An 18,507-nucleotide genomic window follows, 5' to 3' on the forward strand; every position below is an offset into this window, starting at 1 on the left:
TGCGGCTGAGTGTGTCTTGTGGTACTACTATCTGAGTCTGTGTAGGGATAAAAATGACCCTTTTGAGTTTGAAATCAATAACCTTAACTCCTAAGTGAAACACTTTTTTATCGTTGGCCGAAAGGAAAATACCCTTGTTGAGTGCCAGTACTTTTTAGGTTCCCTTTTCCCCCCTTCATGCTGCGCGGTGAATTTCAATGCCATATCAAATCGAAGGTGAAGACACGGGTATTCAGCGTTGATGCAAGTCGATATATGAACGTCCTCCACTTTCAAAGAACGTGGATGATGGAAGATCTCAGTCGTCAATATGTCCAACTCCAGCCCATGAGCAGGTGACGTTGAATGCGACTGTGGGATCCATAGAGGGCCATGAGCCTGCTACAAATTATTGCCGTTCAGTTTCACTGGGGAGAATTATCGGTCGGAAGAGAACGCTTAGTTGGTAACGTTAGGGCACGCCGATTGGATGTGTCCGGGCTGCTGGCACTTGTAGCAAATCTTCTCTCCACCTGAAGACTCCTTGGGACAGTCTCGGGAGAAGTGACCATTCTCACCGCAGTTGTAGCACTTGCTACCGTTAACACATTCTCCTAGAATCCTCGTTAGAGCCTTACTTCGTCAATATATATTATCAAAGGATAACTCACGAGACATGTGACCATAGCCGCCACAAGAATAACAAGTCTTGCCTTGGCCGCCACCACCATAACCGCCACCGTAGGAATTACCGCCGTAGGCGTCGGGGCAGTTGCGGGCAATGTGGCCGACCTTACCGCACTAATGTTCACGTCAGTTCAACCCGTCGTAGCAGTGGGAACTACATGATCGCCAACCTTATAGCACTCTTGGGATCCGCCCTGGTTACCTCCTCCAATTGGACCACCGCCCTGAGGGCACTCACGACTGATATGACCGCTCTGGCCACATCTGTAGCAAGTCTTGTTATCCTTGGGGCCCTCTGGGCAATCACGGCCTAAAGACATATTAGATCATGAATTACGGCAGAGTGACGAGAGCACGAGGCTTACTGAGGTGACCCTCGTTTCCACAGTTGTAGCTACAGACAGTTAGTGAAGGTAAAAGTGAGGGAAAAGGTACGAGACGCACCATTTCGCAGCGCCTCGGTTCGGGCAGTCGCGGGCCTGAGAGAAGCTTTTGATTAGTACAACGTCTTGCCCGCAAGCTTTCTCTTCTTAGTCCTGAAGCACTGAGCATCCTCCATGCCAATCCCCTTCATACCTGGTGAGTGGTCTGGCCGCCTAGACAACAAGAATCATATGTCAGATCACACACACCCCTGCCAAAAAAGAAACCAGGGCTAGGATAAGAAAAGATCGGGTCAGGAAACTTCTATAATGAGAAGTCCTTTTTGATTTAATTTGAATGTAAGGGGATTTTCAGCGCGACACAACGTGATAATCGGTATTCATATCTAGGTGCAAAGATGCATGTTGCAAAGTTGCAGGTGAAGCGAACTCGGCCAAACCAGACATGACATAGCAATTGGTTGCACCGTGAACCGAGTACTGAACCGAGTACCATGTATAGTAGAGGCAAGCGTAGAGGGATGGGGTGATAGTAAGTGGTGGAAGCAGGTGACGAATATGCAGACAGTCGCCAAAGCAGACAGATAAGGAATCTTGAAGAACCGACGTCGGAGAGATTACAAACGTGTTCAGAAACTTACAAGTGAAGCATGAGCGTGTGGATGTGGGGAAATCCATGACGACGGCGTGGAAATCTCTGGCGCACACTGAAGACTCGGTGATTTCGGTAAGGTTCGATACACGCAGCGCGGGTAGAATCAATCCTAAGTCTGACAGACGAATGGTCGACGACGTTAGTGTTTAGGTTGGAAAGGCAAGAGGTAGAATGGAGAGCGACGAGACGAAGTGGGCAGGGAACTGAGAGGAAATGATGCAAACGACAGCAGGCACTGGTGAAGGATCCAAGGTTTGGCTGATGGACCCGAGAGCGAGGGAAAGTGAAAACTCTACCACACACAGGCCTGCGTAGGTCGGCCAATAAGAGCAGCGCACAGTCTTTTAGGTCGGTCGACACAAGCGAGACAGGCGAGATCAGGCTCAGAGAGGTCTGGCACAGGTCTGGCACGGGAGAGACAAATAACCGGGGCTGGCTGGGTACAGTAGGTAGGATGCTAGGTGATGCTAGGTAGGATGCTAGGTACCCAGATGCAGGGTAGGGCAAGGCAAGGCAACATACATATATGTACAGGAGATGGGAAGAGGAGGACGAGGAGGAGGAGAAGGAAGAGGACGTCGGATGTGTGCTCTGTGCCGTGTGCTGTGACACCTCGGCAGGTACCTAGGTAGGTAGTATTGACTGCTACTGAGAGGTAGCTACAATATGTAGGTAACACTAGGCGTGGGTAAAGAAAGAGTTGTTGAGGTTGTAGATAGAGTGTCGTTGTGGCTTGTAAGAGCGCGCAGAGGTAACACAGAACAGCATCCAGAGTAGTCGGGAGTGGTAGGCAGGAGGTAGGTAATCTGATACTACCTCTACCAAGATTTCGATGTAATGCGAAGGTATTGTGTAGTAGCAGGCAAAATGTAATGGAAGGTATCGTGACTGCTGGATTGGTGGAACTTGGGCCGGAACTGGGGAGTGATGCAAGGTACACACGCAGCGAACGCCCACGGCAAGATTGGAGATATTCCCCGGCGAATCGTCTTGAAAGCGGTGGTGGATTGAGATGCTGCGGTGGGGGAACAGCTACCTACTACACTGGCATAAACTGGCACTTGCCGAAGCGTGCGTCGTGCTGTAGGTACATACGTAGTAGGTTCTAAGTAGGTAGTAGGGAGCAGTGGTGTGTACGCGAGTGATACCTGGTAGGTACTATGATCACATACTCCACGTAGGTTGATAGGCTCTTGAAAGTTGAATGGGAAAAGAGATTGTGCCCTGCTGAGACAAGATGGTGGGGTTCGATGAGGGGTCTACATAACTTGAAAATATAAAGGAGACTGGCATCCAAGATATAGAAGGTAGATAGGGTGCAATGCAGTGGAGGAAGGTAATTTTCAAGGCTCACATGACTGCAAGGGGACGCTTGAGGGACTTACCTCCGTAGAAGCTTGAAGTCTGACGATCGTAGTTGTTGACAGAGAATCAGGAGTTGGCAAGATGCAAGGCAAGAAAGGTATGGGATTTATTGAGCAATTGTTTGATATTACAAGAAGAAGCAGATATTGGTGGGTGAGGCGGGAACAAGGCGGGTAAATAACCTTAGGTAGTAAATGAGAGCTAAGTTCTTGACGGGGTCTCTCCGGGTGAGTACCTAGTACCTGTGTAGGCCTAGATCTATTGGGCCTTTTCTGAGTGCACAGTACTTACGGCCAGCTTGCGCCTCAAGTCTTATCGACGATAAGCAGAAAAGATTGTTAATTCTCGACTTACACAGTAGGTCTTGCTATGATTGTCTTGCCACTACCCAGCTAGGCACTCCACAGGCCCCATGTATTTACATGTAGACAGAGGGAAATAAAGAGAAATGTAGGTAGATTCAGCTTCCAAGTTTGTATCCTAAGCCACAAGGTGCACACGTAGCCTGTGATAGGTACTCACCTACCACCTACTGATACCCATACTTATATGTAGACATGTAGTGTCGTCCGATTTTACCTCTCCTTGCATGTAACTCCTGTCCGCATTAATAACCTTAAAAGTGACAGAAGCCAACAGCCAAATTTAACCTTTGTGATGTTCGTGGTCGTTGGAAGGCGGGGTAGTAGACAAATTCTGCATTTTTACGATACCTAGGACTTCAGCGCGAGGCCCGCCTTTAGGGTCTTGATTCGATATTAAGACATCCTTACTATACAGTACATGCCTTGACTTGTTGACCCAATATCCAAAGTTTGCCGAAGCATGTTTGTAAATAGTAGATAAGCTCTGATAAGTACTTATCTACCTGAGTAAATATTTGCAAGTCCCGTGCCTACCTTGAACGAGATCTGATTAGGTAAGCTAATGGGCCATCTCCGCACTAGACCAAAGTGGATAAGACTCGCTTAGCCAGACCCCACTGAGTACTTAGGGTTCTAGGCCTCGGTAAGGGGAGTCGCGTCGTTGCGAACGCGTTTAAATGAATATTCGACCTCATTCCTCACGTCATAAGGTGCTTACCCGATGGAGAGCGCGCTCTGCAACAGCCTCCTACTTTCCTACCTTCCTCCCTCGCACCTCTGCGTCAACTCTATGATGTTGAATAAGGAGTAAACCCAATGCAATCGTATACCTTCTCCTCGTATCGGTAATTGAAGTCCCCGGGTCGCAAGGAGCGAACGCGCTCACAATTCAGACAGTAACGTGCGGTGACATGGAGAACTGGTTTAGAGATGTCGGCAAGACTGTCTTGTTGGAAGCTTTAGGGGATGCTTGCGATCGGATCAACAGTAGTTTCAAGACAGGTATAGGTTTTGTTCATTTTGGTAGCCTAGCTGTCTCTTGCTAATGAATTGCAAGCACACTTAGACTTCGACTCATATACCCAAGACAAACTGCTAAATCTCACTGCCGAACTCGACACATTAAGACACAGAGCCTCCCGGGTAAGCCGTCTAGAGGAAGAAAATGTCAAGCTCAGAAACGAAGTCAAGGCCCTCAAAGAGGCAGGCCAAGAAAGGAACCACACTCCCAATGCAGTCAACCAGAAGACAGATCTACGGACACCCCTAGCGCCCAAGTCCATCAATCAACTTAATTCAAAGCAGCCGAGCAAGGATGATATCAATAGCTTATCCCTTGCAGATCTTCAGTCGGAGTATTCGCGCATTGAGAAAAAGTATGGGAAACTCCATGGGAAGTATTTCGATCTTCACAATGCATTGAACAAGTCGAACGACCTTCTTCGGGAGCGGACTACTATGTATCATCAATGGGTTGACCATGCGAAGCAACTGGGTGAACAATCCCAGAAACGTGCTCAGAGGATTAAGAAACTCGAGGCAAGACTAGCTGAGGCTTGCCAGGAACCCCTAAACCTGAGCTTCTCCTCGGACGGTGGGTCAATGGACATGGCAATGGAACCCACTATCCCAACTACTATTCATTCTCCGCAACCCGAACAGCTAAATCAAGCGGTGGCTGTTCTTGCCAATGTTCCTCGGCGTCTTCCAGCAGCCCCGACCCGCATAGAAGATGCAAGGCGGAGGTCACCCTCAACAGTCTCAAGTGTAGGCGAGAGTAATTCCTTGGCTTCGACTTCGGGAATGAGCAATATCCTCGAGTCGAATGAAGAGGTGGTATGTCTCCCTTCACTACCCCGAAATCGCGAGATTACGGAAGGTGGAAAACACGTCAAATTAGAGCCGTCGTCGGACACACCAGTTGTGGTCTCAGAATGCAGCGTACGGAAGCGAAAATACGATGGCAATAATGGAAGTGACAAGCCTGCTCTTAGGAGAGTCAAGATTGAAAGTAGTCCCGAGTTCCAGAGCACAGTTGAGTCTCGGCGCTTTACTCCTCAAGAAAGTGTTGATTTTGATACTGAATACCGTAGAGTGGAAACCCCAAGGAAGCATACAAAACATCAGCGAATCCACAATGTGCACCTCAGCAACAGCGATTACAATGATGTGGAAGTCCAAGACCATGATCGCGCTGCAAGGATCATGCCCCATGTTAATACTGACCAACATAACCAAAACCCGGCGAGTGACATGTCAAAAAGAAATTCAATAGTTACCAGCCCTGCCCAGCTTCAAGGTAGAGCTAATTCCGCCCTACCATCTCATAACACCAATCAAGCTCTTCCACCGAGATCGAACACCGCCTTCAGCAGCACAAGGCCTTCCGTCCCACGAGGCCTTACAAGTCTTGCTGAGATTGAATATCCGACCGAAACTATTACCTCTTCGGGAAGTAAACCTAGACTACGAGGAGGCGCTCTGGGACATCTTCTCGACAAGCCCTCGCGGCAACAAGCAAACGAGTCACGTCATCATGATTTTCCGGCCCAGGATGGCCAGTCGTCAAATCTTTATTTGCAGTTGCCAAAGAGGCGAGAGCTTCCGTTTGGCAAAGACGGTCGAAAGAGAGAAGGGTTGATCCCCAAAACCAGATCGGACGTCTTGGAGCCTGCCTTCGGCCCGAATAATCAAGATGGCAACTTGGAAGATATTATAAGCGGAACAGAGAAAAGGAAGATGGAAGTGCCTCTGCGACAAACTCCAAAGTCAAAACTGCGGCTTGATGATTTCAAGATCAATCCTCATGCAAATGAAGGTTATAATTACGCCTTCACCGATGTAATCCGTAGGAAGGATGATCGGACCTGCCTCCAGGGTTGTGTCAAAGAGAATTGCTGCGGTCATAAGTTTCGCGCCTTGGCCCAGTCGCTGCGTGCAAGTACCCGTCCGGATGAGTTCCACCGTCTACTCGAATCCTATCTTGGCGACGATTGCCATCGGCTGTCTGCTATGTCTAAAGCTGAGAAAGAAACGCTATGGGTTGAGGCTAAAATGAGAGAGTTGGCAAATGCAAGCGGTAAACATCGCCACCGCTATCCTCGTATGCCAACACCGCCTGGGTTCTGGAGAACAGATTTTCCAAGCACCCAGGAGGGTGAAGAGTACAACGAAGAAGCAGCAAAGCTGGAGTTAGAGATTATCGATGAAAGATATAGAGAGGCTATGCGACCCGGGGGTTTATGGATCTTCCGAGACGAGTAATATGAGATGGTCCTCGGGAATGGGGACACACCTCTCACTATCCGATGCTTGCATTCAAACTTCGAGGCATGATCAACCAACTACACATGTACCACACGTTGTTAAACTAAATGGAATAGGATATGTGTCTGGAAAGCTGTTATTGTTCAAAGGAGGTGTCGGCAAGTCCCGGGGCTGATCCCGTTAGTGTAACCCCTAGGTAAAAGCATGACTTCATTACTTGCATCGAACAACATGTGGCGCAGTGTCATTTCAATGAGGTAAGCTGGTCCCTTCCAAGTGTCCGACAAGGTACCTAGAGGTACCTAGGTAGCACCTAAGTCGACCTCCGCTCCTGTCGCCTGAACAGTGTGGCGCATCTTCCCGTAATTTCGGCGCCTGCAGCTATTGGGGACAGGACAGGCCCCGAAAACTTTGGAAGAAATCTTTCGGATTGACCTCATCCCGCACCGTATTGAAGTGAGACGACCACCAAGCCTCTCCATACACGTGCTTTTCGTGCTGTTTTGTTTACTCTAGCCAGTCTTTCGCTTGCTGCAATAGTGCATAAGCAGCAGCGGCTCGCGTCGATAATTTCTTCATGCTGTTGGGGTCGCGGAACCTCATCGGACCCGGACGGCGATCGCGACAGAACAGACGTCTTCCAAACGTGCCTGCGCAGCCAAACCCGAGAATACCCTGAGCTCCTCGATCCACTGGCAAGCGACCACCGTCACCGTGACCTTCTCACTGCTACCGTCAGAGCTGTTCTGAGGAAGCGCTACGGATCATACATCGTGGTTGTACAGCGAAAGCGGTGGGATAACCACTGCTTTATTCATCCCAAGCCGGCATGATGAACGGTAATCATCTGCCGGCTGGGCAGCCTATGCCTGGCGGCGTTGGAGGTCCAGCCTCGGGTCCAGTTCTGAATGGAGGTAGACGTAGGCCGCCGCAACCTCCGTACCCGGCCCATCCAGGCGCCTACCACCAGCATCAGCAACACGCTGCAATGATGTATCCAAACAGCTATATGAATCCTTATGCCAACGCCTACTATCCACCTCACCCTGTCCATTACCAGGCCTCGCATATCCCCAACTCCCATTACTCTGCCTCATCCTATAGCACCTATCCGCAACAGCGGTCGCCACCTTCTGTTCATCAGACATACCCTCCCATTGTTTCATCGAGTATGCAAGCACACCCACAGCCTTACCCGCGGCCGCCTCCTGCTCAGCAATCCTCACCAGCCTTATCCACGCCGCCTCTGTTGCCCACTGCTGCCTCGCCTGCCCCGGCACCCGTTGCTGAAACGCCGACCTCGACTCAATCGTCTCAACCAGCTACCACCCCCTTGTCACCGGAAATATCTAAACCTCAAGCGGTTACGCCTCCACGTTCAGAGGCAGAGATTACACCGCAAGTGTTTAGGCCTCCAGTAAGTTACTATCACGCGCGCATTTGCTTGTCGAATACGCTAACATGCTCTCTCATAGCTACCATGGTACTCGCATCCTGGCGAATATTTTCCTCCACGGGCCACCAAATTTAGGAGAAGACGGAGAAAGACTAATGTCGCTTCGCTGGTAGAATTGCCCCCAGTACAAAACAATGGCGTCTCATGTGAAGAATATCCGAACTTCTCGTCCTCAAATGTCTCAATAGCTCCCAATAATATCCTTGAGGAAGCAATCACTACAGCTACCTCGGCTTCCCATTTATCCTCGGAAGGGTCAATTCAAAGCTCATCTCAGGATGCACATACGCAGTCTGTATCTTCCACTCCAGTGTCACACACAGCCGAACCTTCCGTTGCCTCCACTTCTACAAAGACCAACAAATCCACCGCACGCCCTGCAGTCCCTGCAGTTCCAGTCATTCCAACAAGGCCAAAACCGAGCCCCAAAGAGCTCAAAGCTCCCCCGGACTCTGATTCACGTGATAATCTTCCACAGCCCTCGGTCCAGACAGTACAGGCTGATCTTACAACTGAGCCTCTCATTGAAACTCCAAAAGCTCCTGTTCTTTGGACTAACTTCTTCAAAAAGGCTACGCCTACTATCACACCTCTAAAGGGCCCCAGTAACTCTGTGTCCAGTGTCACAAATTTCGGTACACACTCTTCCGGTGCAGGCGTTGTGGACAGTGGTCTCAGAAGCTTTGTAAAGTCCAATGCCAGCTCTTTGGCGGATGCCCTGCGAGACTACGAAGTTTCTAGCGGTCAAAAACTTGCATTTCTCGAACCTAGAGGTTTAGTAAACACCGGAAACATGTGCTACATGAATTCTGTAAGTTCATCTAATTAGTCTCTTTTTCGAGTTCATCACTGAACGACGTCCTTAGGTTCTTCAAGCATTAATATTCTGCACTCCATTTTATGATTTCTTAGAGCAAGTAAGCAAGAAAGCGGCACATAGTTTCAACAGCGAAACACCACTCATTGATGCCATGTAAGCTATAGTTGTATGATCTGCACTGTTCAAGTACTCCCAGCTGATACAGATACCAGGGTTATGTTACTACAAGAGTATAAAGTAATCAGCTCCGCTGTGTCGGCGGAGTACCTTCAGAAACGGCTGAAGAGTGAAGAACTTGAAAAGTACGGCGATGCATTCACTCCTGAATTTGTGTATGAAGCCATGAAGCGATTGCCTAGATTTGCAAGCATGCAGGTATGTTTAGTCACTTACAATTTATCAAGCCTTTACTCACATCGGATGTGCAGCGTGGACAACAACAAGATGCAGAAGAATTTCTCGGCTTTCTCCTCCAGGCCATTGGTGAGGAGTGTAATTATGTCATGCGTCAGCTCGATGAAACTTCAGTAGTTACCGACGCCTCCGCCGCCACGCCTACCGGCACATCTTCACCAACCCACACGAATGACTCGAGCGAATGGCTTGAGGTAGGCCGGAAACAACGAGCAGCCATTACGCGCTCCTCTGGTCATGTAGCGCCACCATCTCCAATTACCAAGATCTTTACTGGGCAACAACGGTCAGCATTAAGGGTTCACGGACAGAAGGAGAGTGTAACTTTCCAGAGCTATCAGTCTCTACAGCTGGACATCGGTGACGCACATGTCAATAACATTGTGGACGCACTGAAACATATGGCCCGGCCTGAAAACATGGAGTTCGACCCTCAGAGAAGGACGACCAAACAGGTATTAATCGAGACTCTACCGCCGGTCCTTATCCTTCACTTAAAACGGTTTCAATTTGATCCCATAACTAACGGTACTGTGAAACTTTGGACGAAAATCGATTACCCCTTGGAGCTTGAGCTTCCTGACGAGATGTTCTCCCCGGGCAGGAAGGCCAAACTCCAAGCTGAAGGTGGTGGGTCTATTAAATATAAACTCACCGCAGCTGTCTACCATCATGGCAAGTCTGCAAGTGGTGGTCACTACACTGTGGACTTGCGGCGTCAAGATGACAGGGAATGGATTCGTCTCGACGACACCGTTATCCGACGCATCCGAAGCGAGGATGTAGCAGCGGCTAATCTAGATAAGAATACCGCAAAATCCGCCGCAAAAGTTAGCCAAAAACCTATCGTAATAGGTCCTACCACAGGAAACCGGTTTGAAGGCATTGGGGACGAAGATGGAGCTGAAGAGGAAGGCTGGAACAAAGTCACTTCCGTTGCTGCTGGTGCCAAGAAATGGAGCTCGGTAGTGAATACCAACGGCCCAACTAACAGCCTACCGGCGAAAACCAAGCCGGTCAAGGATAATATCAAGGACAACAAGGTCGCCTACCTATTATTCTATCAGCGAATATAACATTCTACTTGCAATCAAACCGACGGTCCTTGCATTCCGTGGTTAGATATACCAACTCTCCTGTTATTCATTCGTTCAGACACAAAAATCTGTGTTGAAGATATTAGGCGGCATCACAAAGAGGTTGATTTATCAAACTAAAATGTAATGCAATGAGGTTTATGGAGTGTCAGGCATTGAGCGGTAAGGCGTCCAGGGGGGTGCCAGACTCAAAAAATGGGCGGTGCATTTAAAGCTGATCGAGGGTGGATGGCAGGGTTCTACTCTTACTTAGTATCGGTATAGGGACGTTACGATATTCCTCGATACAGCTGGGATTCAGTCCTCAGTGGGCTGAAGAACGGTCAATGAGAGCCTCCCTACGCTCTCTTGCTGCCTCTCTTAAGGCATATTTGTGCGTTATTGCCTAGGTATACTTGTGTGGATATTATGTCTTATGCCTGCTGTACAATATGATGATGTGCTTGGCGAGGAAAAATAATAGATAAATGTATATCACCACGTGGTGTAGTTCGTCCTCAGTCGAGTGCCTGTGGAACTCGCGGGATCGTTACAGGGTTTGGTAGAGCTCCTACTAACTGGGTTGATGGAATGATGGGCTTCCCGGAAATAACCAGCTGCCATGTACATGATATCAAAGGCACTTCAATGTGAAGAATGGATACAGCGAATAGAGCGTTGGGTATACATGTTGCTGGGTTTCATAATCTTAATGCAATGATGTTGTCTGGTTCTTCACCGTCAATAGTGAAATGAGAGAGAAAATGTATTCAGGATTGTACGTGGCTTTAATTCATCGTCCGACTAACGTCCGTACAGTATCTTATGTGAATCGAGGGCATGTCGTCTTTCCTCTAAATGTAACTGAGTGTGTACAGCATTGGCATAGTTGGCTATTTTTACAACCCCGATTGATATCTTGCTTACAAATTATTGGTATAGTTGCATTGTTTCGTTCCTCTTCTTGCTTCATATTGTAAGTGCTCTTATTACTATTCATGTGTACATTAATAATATGCTGCAGTTATCCAAACCCTATACGACCACTGCGAAAGAGGTTTGGGTTCTAGTTTGTTACTACAGTAGGTGTCTTATAACAATATGTCCTATCAGACATCTGAATTTGAACTCAAGTAACCCTTTAATGAGATTCAAGTGTATATAAGACATTGTTGTCAAATTGCCGATTGTGCTGTACTTATTGTAGCTTGAAAGAGTTATGTAAAGGAGGACTATTATAGAAATAAATCCCTTATTATTGTATCTAGAGGAAATAAAATATTTTGCTACCTATAAGCTGGGCAGTTTCGGAGGGTTACCGGTTTACTCTTGAAAACATAGCACACATCATGCACAAGGTACGACATCTGTATATCTTATATTACGATGGTCGTCATAACTTGTAATTTATTGGAATGAAGTTGGGTAATGAAGAACCCTAAGGCGGATTTAATAGAGTTAAGGCGGTTGGAAGTGGTCTATGTGGTGAATAATTCTAAAGCAGCAAGTAAACCCATCCTCTTCATAAGAGCAGTGCGCTGAAGTTAAGATATTCAATACAATGAAGAGATGTGCCCAAACCCGTATCTCTTTACCTTTCATGTTTAACTAACTAATCTTGAAATTTTAGCTTTTAAGCTTAATGAGCTACTATATAGACAAGAAGCAAAGAGAAGAAGCAGACATTTATGAGACAGAATAGCACCTCACAGTACTGATGTGCGCCTCTGTGGAGGTTCTAGGGGTATCATCTAGTTGATCTCATTCACACACACCCCCCATCAATAATCCTCTACATCATCTATGAAGACTCTTCGCGGTATACTCAATCTGAGCATTTCATTGTGAGGGTCTTTCAGTAGCCCCCCTCCCCCCAAAAAGAGCCACCATTTTTTGAAAACCTATCAGCTGGTTCAGCCGGTCCTCGGTACTCGGTATACCATCCCCAACTCAGAAGTGAACGATTGATATAAGTGCTTCGAAGGCTCGGTGAATCGGATCTATTTGACGCGCTGGAGTCAGTAATCACCAAAAATAATAAGGATTCGGTGCATGGTTGAGGAGAATGCAGGAGAAGTGAGGCCCGAAAACTTGTCCAAGGAGGAATAAATGACCCCGGAGAACTAACATTGCAAGTCATGTCTCTCAACTTAGCCCCCTTTTCATTGGTGACTTTCTTCAGTGGTTGGTAAATCTGGCTTATCGCACTCTCTACCCAATACTTCCTCGTTCTCCAATCCCTCTCTATATCCGATAGTTGGTTGTAGTCTTTATCAGGGCGTTCCACAATTCCCTGACATACCATGGCTCTCTTCAGGTCGAGCAATCCCTGAAAGTTGTCGCAAACGCTTATATATATAGTAGGCGTATAGGTTGCGTCGCATAACGCATCTGTGTAGGGTCCTTGGAAGCGAGTCATGCCGAATTCGATCTTTATTTCTGGCGGCTGAAGGTTTGGGTAAAGGTATTCCTCAACATATCCCCTAATCCGATCCTGAACATGGTTTTTTGCCAGTAGGCCGCAGAATTCTTCATGAAGCTGGGCAAGTTCTTTTTCAGTGGGTACTGAGCGCCAATCTGTGCTCTCTCCATATGAGGGTGCGAACGCCGACCAGCCGTAGGGGTCGAGGCCATTAGCCGAATATTCCATTGTATGGGAATTCCTAAGTTGCTAGTAGCACCCAGTCGAAGACGGATATATTGCATGAGTGAATTATTGGCCTTGAATTGTGTGCCCTCTTTTCGAGTACGCAATGAGAGATAACTTCACAAACCAATCAAGCGATTGAACTGGCTGTTGGGGGTTGTACGATGTGAAGTCCTGGCTGATCTCTCCGAGAATTCAAGATGATTTTATATGATTGTTTTATTACGGTTAGAAATATTACTGCGGAAAGCCTTCTCCCTCGAAAAGACAGTTTGCTATTATGACATGGCCTTGTAACACCACGTTTCCGGCATATATATGAACGAAGAAGGCCCACCAGGTAGCACTTAATTCGTCCCTATTAGCTTGATTACATTCATGCACTCCCTATCTAGGTATCCAGATGAGCAACCTAAAGATATACCTTGCGAGAAAGGGAGTTGTACCACCCTTAACTGAACATTTCATGCTACACCTTGCATTGGCGAACGTGTGGACACAGGTATATAGACTCCACGTTCTAAGGAGTCAACATGCCACACCTAGCACCAGCTACAAGGGTCATATGACTACCTACTTAAGGGAGATTACTAGGCTGATGTCATTTTAAGGGTACGTCATGTTTGTTGGGTAGAATTTTTAGGGTACGCTAAGCTTCATTGTTTGTTTATTAGCAGTCGTTGCGAACGAAACGCCATGTTATTGCAGCCGCATATATTTAAGAGTGTGATATTGGCTTATATGGAGCCTAGTATAACCCAATACTTCACGCGGTCTGAGAAGAGCTTGATCATTTATCTTTAGTGCTAACCTTAGCCTCAGCTACCTTGCTGGAATCTCTCGACAACCTTTAAATAATAGGGCTGCATCGATTAAAATGGCCAAGAAGGGAAAGCAGAACCAAAACTAGCAAATTTCATCATCACTTACAAGCCTGTAGTTGTTTAGATAGAATTTCTTTTAGCTTGCTGATAATCTACTCTATGAAGCTTATCTTATAACAGTGCCCTGTAGTTGAGTCTCAATCTCCCGAGCGCAATAACTATCACCTCCGTTACTTACCATGTTTACACTCTAATTACTGCGTCTTAAAAAAGGTAATCATAGAATAGCGGAGGGTAATTTCTCCCTGACTTGAATTTGAATAATATAGCGTACTTATTAAAATTGGTATCATCCTTGAGCGGCTTTAACTGGCCGGATCTATCACATTTGACTGGTATCACCTCGAATCTCGATTCGAAAGTTCCGGAATGTGTATGGAGTCTGTGACCGGTGAAACGCTATTCATATAATAAAATTGCTGCGCAAGGGTCCCTTTAACCTTCTTACGGGCAAAGCTGAAGCTATATACAAGGGGGGGGGGGGTTGGGTTCTCTTTGTTGCCTTACAGCCTTATAGGTATCTCGTACCCTCATGACAATCGTACTCCGGAGAAATTCCACAGAACTCCTTCCCGTGGTAAAAGCATGCTGAATCTGATATGCAAGGTTCTGAGCCTCTGAGCTGGATCGACTTTCGATTCTGACTGGAAACTGTCTGAAGATTTTTTCTAACTCCACCAGCACAGTTTCATAACATACATGCTCGCTTCCATCAGCCGCTATATCCTCCCGACCCCCTAAGATGGCAAGGCTCAAATAGACATCGGCGTCAAATGTAATATCACCTGCCTCGAATCTCCGACACAGGAAGCAAATTGGTTACAACATGGGAAACGCATTTTAGGCGATGCGATGGTTGCGGGGGAAAAATACCTTTCGCTATAACAAGAGCTTCGTTTATTACGCATGTCTCCAAGTACGCAACGGACGTAAGACGTACAGAAATTGCGGAAATTTATTCAAAGATTTTAGAATCCCTCAATATATTCCTTTGATTAAACATACATGTATCTTTAACTGGTGATATTAAGATTAGCCTCCTGTTTTACCAATCATTATTATTATCATTACTTTCCTATATCAAAGAGTAACATCAATACCTTAAGTTTTAATGTGTCTCTCTTTCTCCTTAAGATCATCCGAAAATATGACAAAAATTAGCAACACTTTTACTATTTTTTTTTCCAACGATTTTCTTTATTTTCTTTTTTTTTTTTATAAAAGTATCTGTTTTTTTTCTCTCGCTTATTTAGTATTAATGTAACTGAAGCCATATCATAAAGCCTCACCCATGTTTGATCCTGCATCTCAGTATCGCTCCAAGTCCACAAGGATTGCTCGTCTGGGCAAAGCCTAGGTAAGTAAAGTAAGCCTAGGCAACGTTCCACCAGATTTCGAGTCTATTATAGTTAGGGTTGTTGACGGAGATTATAAAAACAAGCGTGAATCGTCTTAACAAAGATATTCTTATTGGTTACCTAGATTGTGTAGACTACGGCTCACAACAGCTCTAGCCGATTCCCCACGAAGTAGGCCGCCTATCTGGATGATTAAATAGTAGCAAAAAGGAACGTAGCAACTGCAATCAGGACGCTGCCCAGGGGTGTGCCAGAGGCATTTGCGGAATTCTTGGGGACCTGGGCTGGCGGAGGCTTGGACCCAGGGATATGATGGGGGGGCGCGGGGACTGGAGTAGGGTGAACTGGACCAGGATGTCCTGGGGGAGGATTGATCGGGCCAGGGTGGGGCGGGTAAGAACTAGGGTGGCCGGGGTAAGTGGTCGTATACGTTCGTACAGTAGTCCAAATAGTCGTATAATGGGGGGTGGTTGTGCTCGTCGTAGTGCTTGTGGTGGTAGATGAAGTGGTAGAGAAGTTGGTAGTCGAAGTAGTTGTTTGCGAGGTGGCAGAAGTGGTGGACGATGTAGTAGTCCAAGTCGTGGTTGCTGATGTAGTGGTGCCTGATGTAGTTGTAGAAACTGTTGTGTAGACAGTGGTGGAAGTGGTTGAGGTGGTTGAACCAGAAGTAGTGGAAGTAGTAGAGCCTGAAGTGGTAGAACCAGAAGTGGTTGAACTAGACGTTGAGCCTGTAGTAGTTGTGTGAGAAGTAGTTGAACTAGACGTTGTTGAATGAGAAGTGGTTGAACTTGGAGTGGTAGTATGAGAAGTTGTTGAACCTGTAGTGGTTGAATGAGAAGTGGTTGAGCCTGTAGTGGTAGTATGAGAAGTAGTTGAACTAGACGTTGTTGAATGAGAAGTGGTTGAACTTGTAGTATGAGAAGTGGTTGAACCTGTAGTAGTAGTATGAGAAGTGGTTGAACTTGGAGTGGTAGTATGAGAAGTGGTTGAACCTGTAGTGGTAGTATGAGAAGTTGTTGAGCTTGTAGTAGTTGAATGAGAAGTGGTTGAGCTTGTAGTAGTAGTATGAGAAGTTGTTGAACCTGTAGTTGTAGTATGAGAAGTCGTTGAACTTGTAGTTGATGAACCTGTAGTTGTATGAGAAGTGGTTGAACTTGTAGTATGAGAAGTTGTTGAACCTGTAGTGGTTGAATGAGAAGTCGTTGAGCCTGTAGTGGTAGTATGAGAAGTAGTTGAACTAGACGTTGTTGAATGAGAAGTGGTTGAACTTGGAGTGGTAGTATGAGAAGTTGTTGAACCTGTAGTTGTATGAGAAGTGGTTGAGCTTGTAGTGGTAGTATGAGAAGTGGTTGAACCTGTAGTGGTTGAATGAGAAGTGGTTGAACTTGTAGTATGAGAAGTGGTTGAGCTTGTAGTAGTAGTATGAGAAGTGGTTGAGCTTGGAGTGGTAGTATGAGAAGTTGTTGAACCTGTAGTCGTAGTATGAGAAGTGGTTGAACCTGTAGTAGTAGTATGAGAAGTGGTTGAGCTTGTAGTGGTAGTATGAGAAGTGGTTGAACTTGTAGTATGAGAAGTGGTTGATCCTGTAGTAGTTGTGCTAGAAGTGGTTGAACTTGTAGTGGTGGAAGTTGTAAAAGTGGTGGATCCTGAAGTGGTTGAACTTGAAGTAGTGGAACTGGTTGTCCCAGAGGTTGTTGTGGTTAAAATAGCGGAAGAACTGGAAGTAGGAGATGAAGTAGTACTAGAGGTGATTGTGCTAGATGTGGTTATATGAGAAGTGGTTGAACCTGTAGTTGTTGAATGAGAAGTGGTTGAACTAGACGTTGAACCTGTGGTAGTTGTGTGAGAAGTAGTTGAACTTGTAGTTGTATGAGAAGTAGTTGAACTTGAAGTAGTTGATCCTGTAGTGGTTGAGCCTGTAGTAGTAGTATGAGAAGTGGTTGAACCTGTAGTGGTTGAATGAGAAGTAGTTGAACTTGGAGTGGTAGTATGAGAAGTAGTTGAACCTGTAGTAGTTGTGCTAGAAGTAGTTGAACTTGAAGTGGTTGAACTTGTAGTTGATGAACCTGTAGTAGTATGGGAAGTAGTTGAACCTGTAGTAGTAGTATGAGAAGTAGTTGAACTTGTAGTATGAGAAGTAGTTGAACCTGTAGTAGTAGTATGAGAAGTAGTTGAACTTGTAGTATGAGAAGTGGTTGAGCCTGTAGTAGTTGTATGAGAAGTGGTTGACCCTGTAGTAGTTGTGCTAGAAGTAGTTGAACCTGTAGTGGTAGTATGAGAAGTTGTTGAGCTTGTAGTAGTTGAATGAGAAGTGGTTGAGCCTGTAGTAGTAGTATGAGAAGTAGTTGAACCTGTAGTGGTAGTATGAGAAGTGGTTGAACTTGTAGTTGATGAACCTGTAGTTGTATGAGAAGTGGTTGAACTTGGAGTGGTAGTATGAGAAGTTGTTGAACCTGTAGTTGTTGAATGAGAAGTGGTTGAACTTGTAGTATGAGAAGTGGTTGAGCCTGTAGTAGTTGTGCTAGAAGTAGTTGTATGAGAAGTAGTTGAACTTGGAGTGGTAGTATGAGAAGTGGTTGAACCTGTAGTAGTTGAATGAGAAGTGGTTGAACTTGGAGTGGTAGTATGAGAAGTTGTTGAACCTGTAGTGGTAGTATGAGAAGTGGTTGAGCCTGTAGTGGTAGTATGAGAAGTAGTTGATCCTGTAGTAGTTGTGTGAGAAGTAGTTGAACTTGTAGTATGAGAAGTAGTTGAGCCTGTAGTTGTTGTGCTAGAAGTAGTTGTATGAGAAGTAGTTGAACTTGGAGTGGTAGTATGAGAAGTGGTTGAACCTGTAGTAGTTGAATGAGAAGTAGTTGAACTAGGAGTGGTTGTATGCGAAGTTGTTGAACTAGACGTTGAGCCTGTAGTAGTTGTGTGAGAAGTGGTTGAACCTGTAGTAGTATGAGAAGTGGTTGATCCTGTAGTGGTTGTGCTAGAAGTGGTTGAACTTGAAGTGGTTGAACTAGACGTTGACCCTGTAGTGGTTGTATGAGAAGTAGTTGAACTTGTAGTTGATGAACCTGTAGTAGTATGAGAAGTAGTTGAACTTGGAGTGGTAGTATGAGAAGTGGTTGAGCCTGTAGTAGTTGTATGAGAAGTAGTTGAACAA

General features: G+C 46.1%; 5 protein-coding genes across 5 annotated transcripts; 2 read left to right on the forward strand and 3 right to left on the reverse strand.

Moving 5' to 3' along the window:
- Positions 1-112: 112 nt before the first annotated feature.
- Positions 113-1,309, reverse strand: F5B22DRAFT_229591 (uncharacterized protein). The gene is made up of 5 exons (XM_047969845.1): positions 1,032-1,309; positions 837-976; positions 651-771; positions 572-593; positions 113-407 (listed from the first exon to the last, which is right to left on the reverse strand). Exons 1-5 carry the CDS (start codon positions 1,216-1,218, stop codon positions 389-391), a joined length of 489 nt encoding a protein of 162 aa, XP_047829793.1. The 5' UTR covers positions 1,219-1,309; the 3' UTR covers positions 113-388.
- Positions 1,310-4,237: 2,928 nt separating this feature from the next.
- On the forward strand, positions 4,238-6,851 carry F5B22DRAFT_230116 (DNA repair protein endonuclease SAE2/CtIP C-terminus-domain-containing protein). Its single transcript, XM_047969847.1, has 2 exons — positions 4,238-4,436; positions 4,492-6,851. Exons 1-2 carry the CDS (start codon positions 4,346-4,348, stop codon positions 6,696-6,698), a joined length of 2,298 nt encoding a protein of 765 aa, XP_047829794.1. The 5' UTR covers positions 4,238-4,345; the 3' UTR covers positions 6,699-6,851.
- A 682-nt stretch (positions 6,852-7,533) lies between these two features.
- On the forward strand, positions 7,534-10,467 carry F5B22DRAFT_637058 (uncharacterized protein; the record flags this gene model as incomplete). Its single annotated transcript, XM_047977377.1, has 5 exons — positions 7,534-8,118; positions 8,177-8,968; positions 9,024-9,130; positions 9,190-9,352; positions 9,406-10,467. 5 exons carry the CDS (start codon positions 7,534-7,536, stop codon positions 10,465-10,467), a joined length of 2,709 nt encoding a protein of 902 aa, XP_047829795.1.
- A 1,913-nt stretch (positions 10,468-12,380) lies between these two features.
- Positions 12,381-13,192, reverse strand: F5B22DRAFT_656730 (uncharacterized protein; the record flags this gene model as incomplete). Its single annotated transcript, XM_047979987.1, has 2 exons — positions 12,596-13,192; positions 12,381-12,467 (listed from the first exon to the last, which is right to left on the reverse strand). Exons 1-2 carry the CDS (start codon positions 13,115-13,117, stop codon positions 12,381-12,383), a joined length of 609 nt encoding a protein of 202 aa, XP_047829796.1. The 5' UTR covers positions 13,118-13,192.
- A 2,356-nt stretch (positions 13,193-15,548) lies between these two features.
- On the reverse strand, positions 15,549-18,418 carry F5B22DRAFT_647532 (uncharacterized protein; the record flags this gene model as incomplete). Its single annotated transcript, XM_047978879.1, has 7 exons — positions 15,549-16,233; positions 16,289-16,564; positions 16,625-16,939; positions 17,186-17,362; positions 17,423-17,557; positions 17,618-17,877; positions 17,939-18,418. Coding segments are annotated over 7 exons (2,328 nt in total), but the record flags the coding sequence as incomplete, so codon positions are not given.
- Between the last annotated feature and the right edge of the window lie 89 nt (positions 18,419-18,507).

The sequence above is a fragment of the Xylaria bambusicola genome, assembly GCF_022495145.1.
Source record: "Xylaria bambusicola strain CBS 139988 unplaced genomic scaffold F5B22scaffold_27, whole genome shotgun sequence".
In the NCBI taxonomy this organism is placed as follows: Eukaryota; Fungi; Ascomycota; class Sordariomycetes; order Xylariales; family Xylariaceae; genus Xylaria; species Xylaria bambusicola.

Excerpts from the sequence above, each read along its gene's own strand:
- F5B22DRAFT_229591 (XM_047969845.1), bottom strand. The coding sequence starts at position 1,218 with ATGCTCAGTGCTTCAGGACTAAGAAGAGAAAGCTTGCGGGCAAGACGT. Across the intron at positions 977-1,031 it reads TGGAAACGAGGGTCACCTCA|GCCGTGATTGCCCAGAGGGC; the intron begins GTAAGCCTCGTG and ends ATATGTCTTTAG. Across the intron at positions 594-650 it reads CGGCTATGGTCACATGTCTC|GAGAATGTGTTAACGGTAGC; the intron begins GTGAGTTATCCT and ends CGAGGATTCTAG.
- F5B22DRAFT_230116 (XM_047969847.1), top strand. The coding sequence starts at position 4,346 with ATGGAGAACTGGTTTAGAGATGTCGGCAAGACTGTCTTGTTGGAAGCT. Across the intron at positions 4,437-4,491 it reads CAACAGTAGTTTCAAGACAG|CACACTTAGACTTCGACTCA; the intron begins GTATAGGTTTTG and ends ATGAATTGCAAG.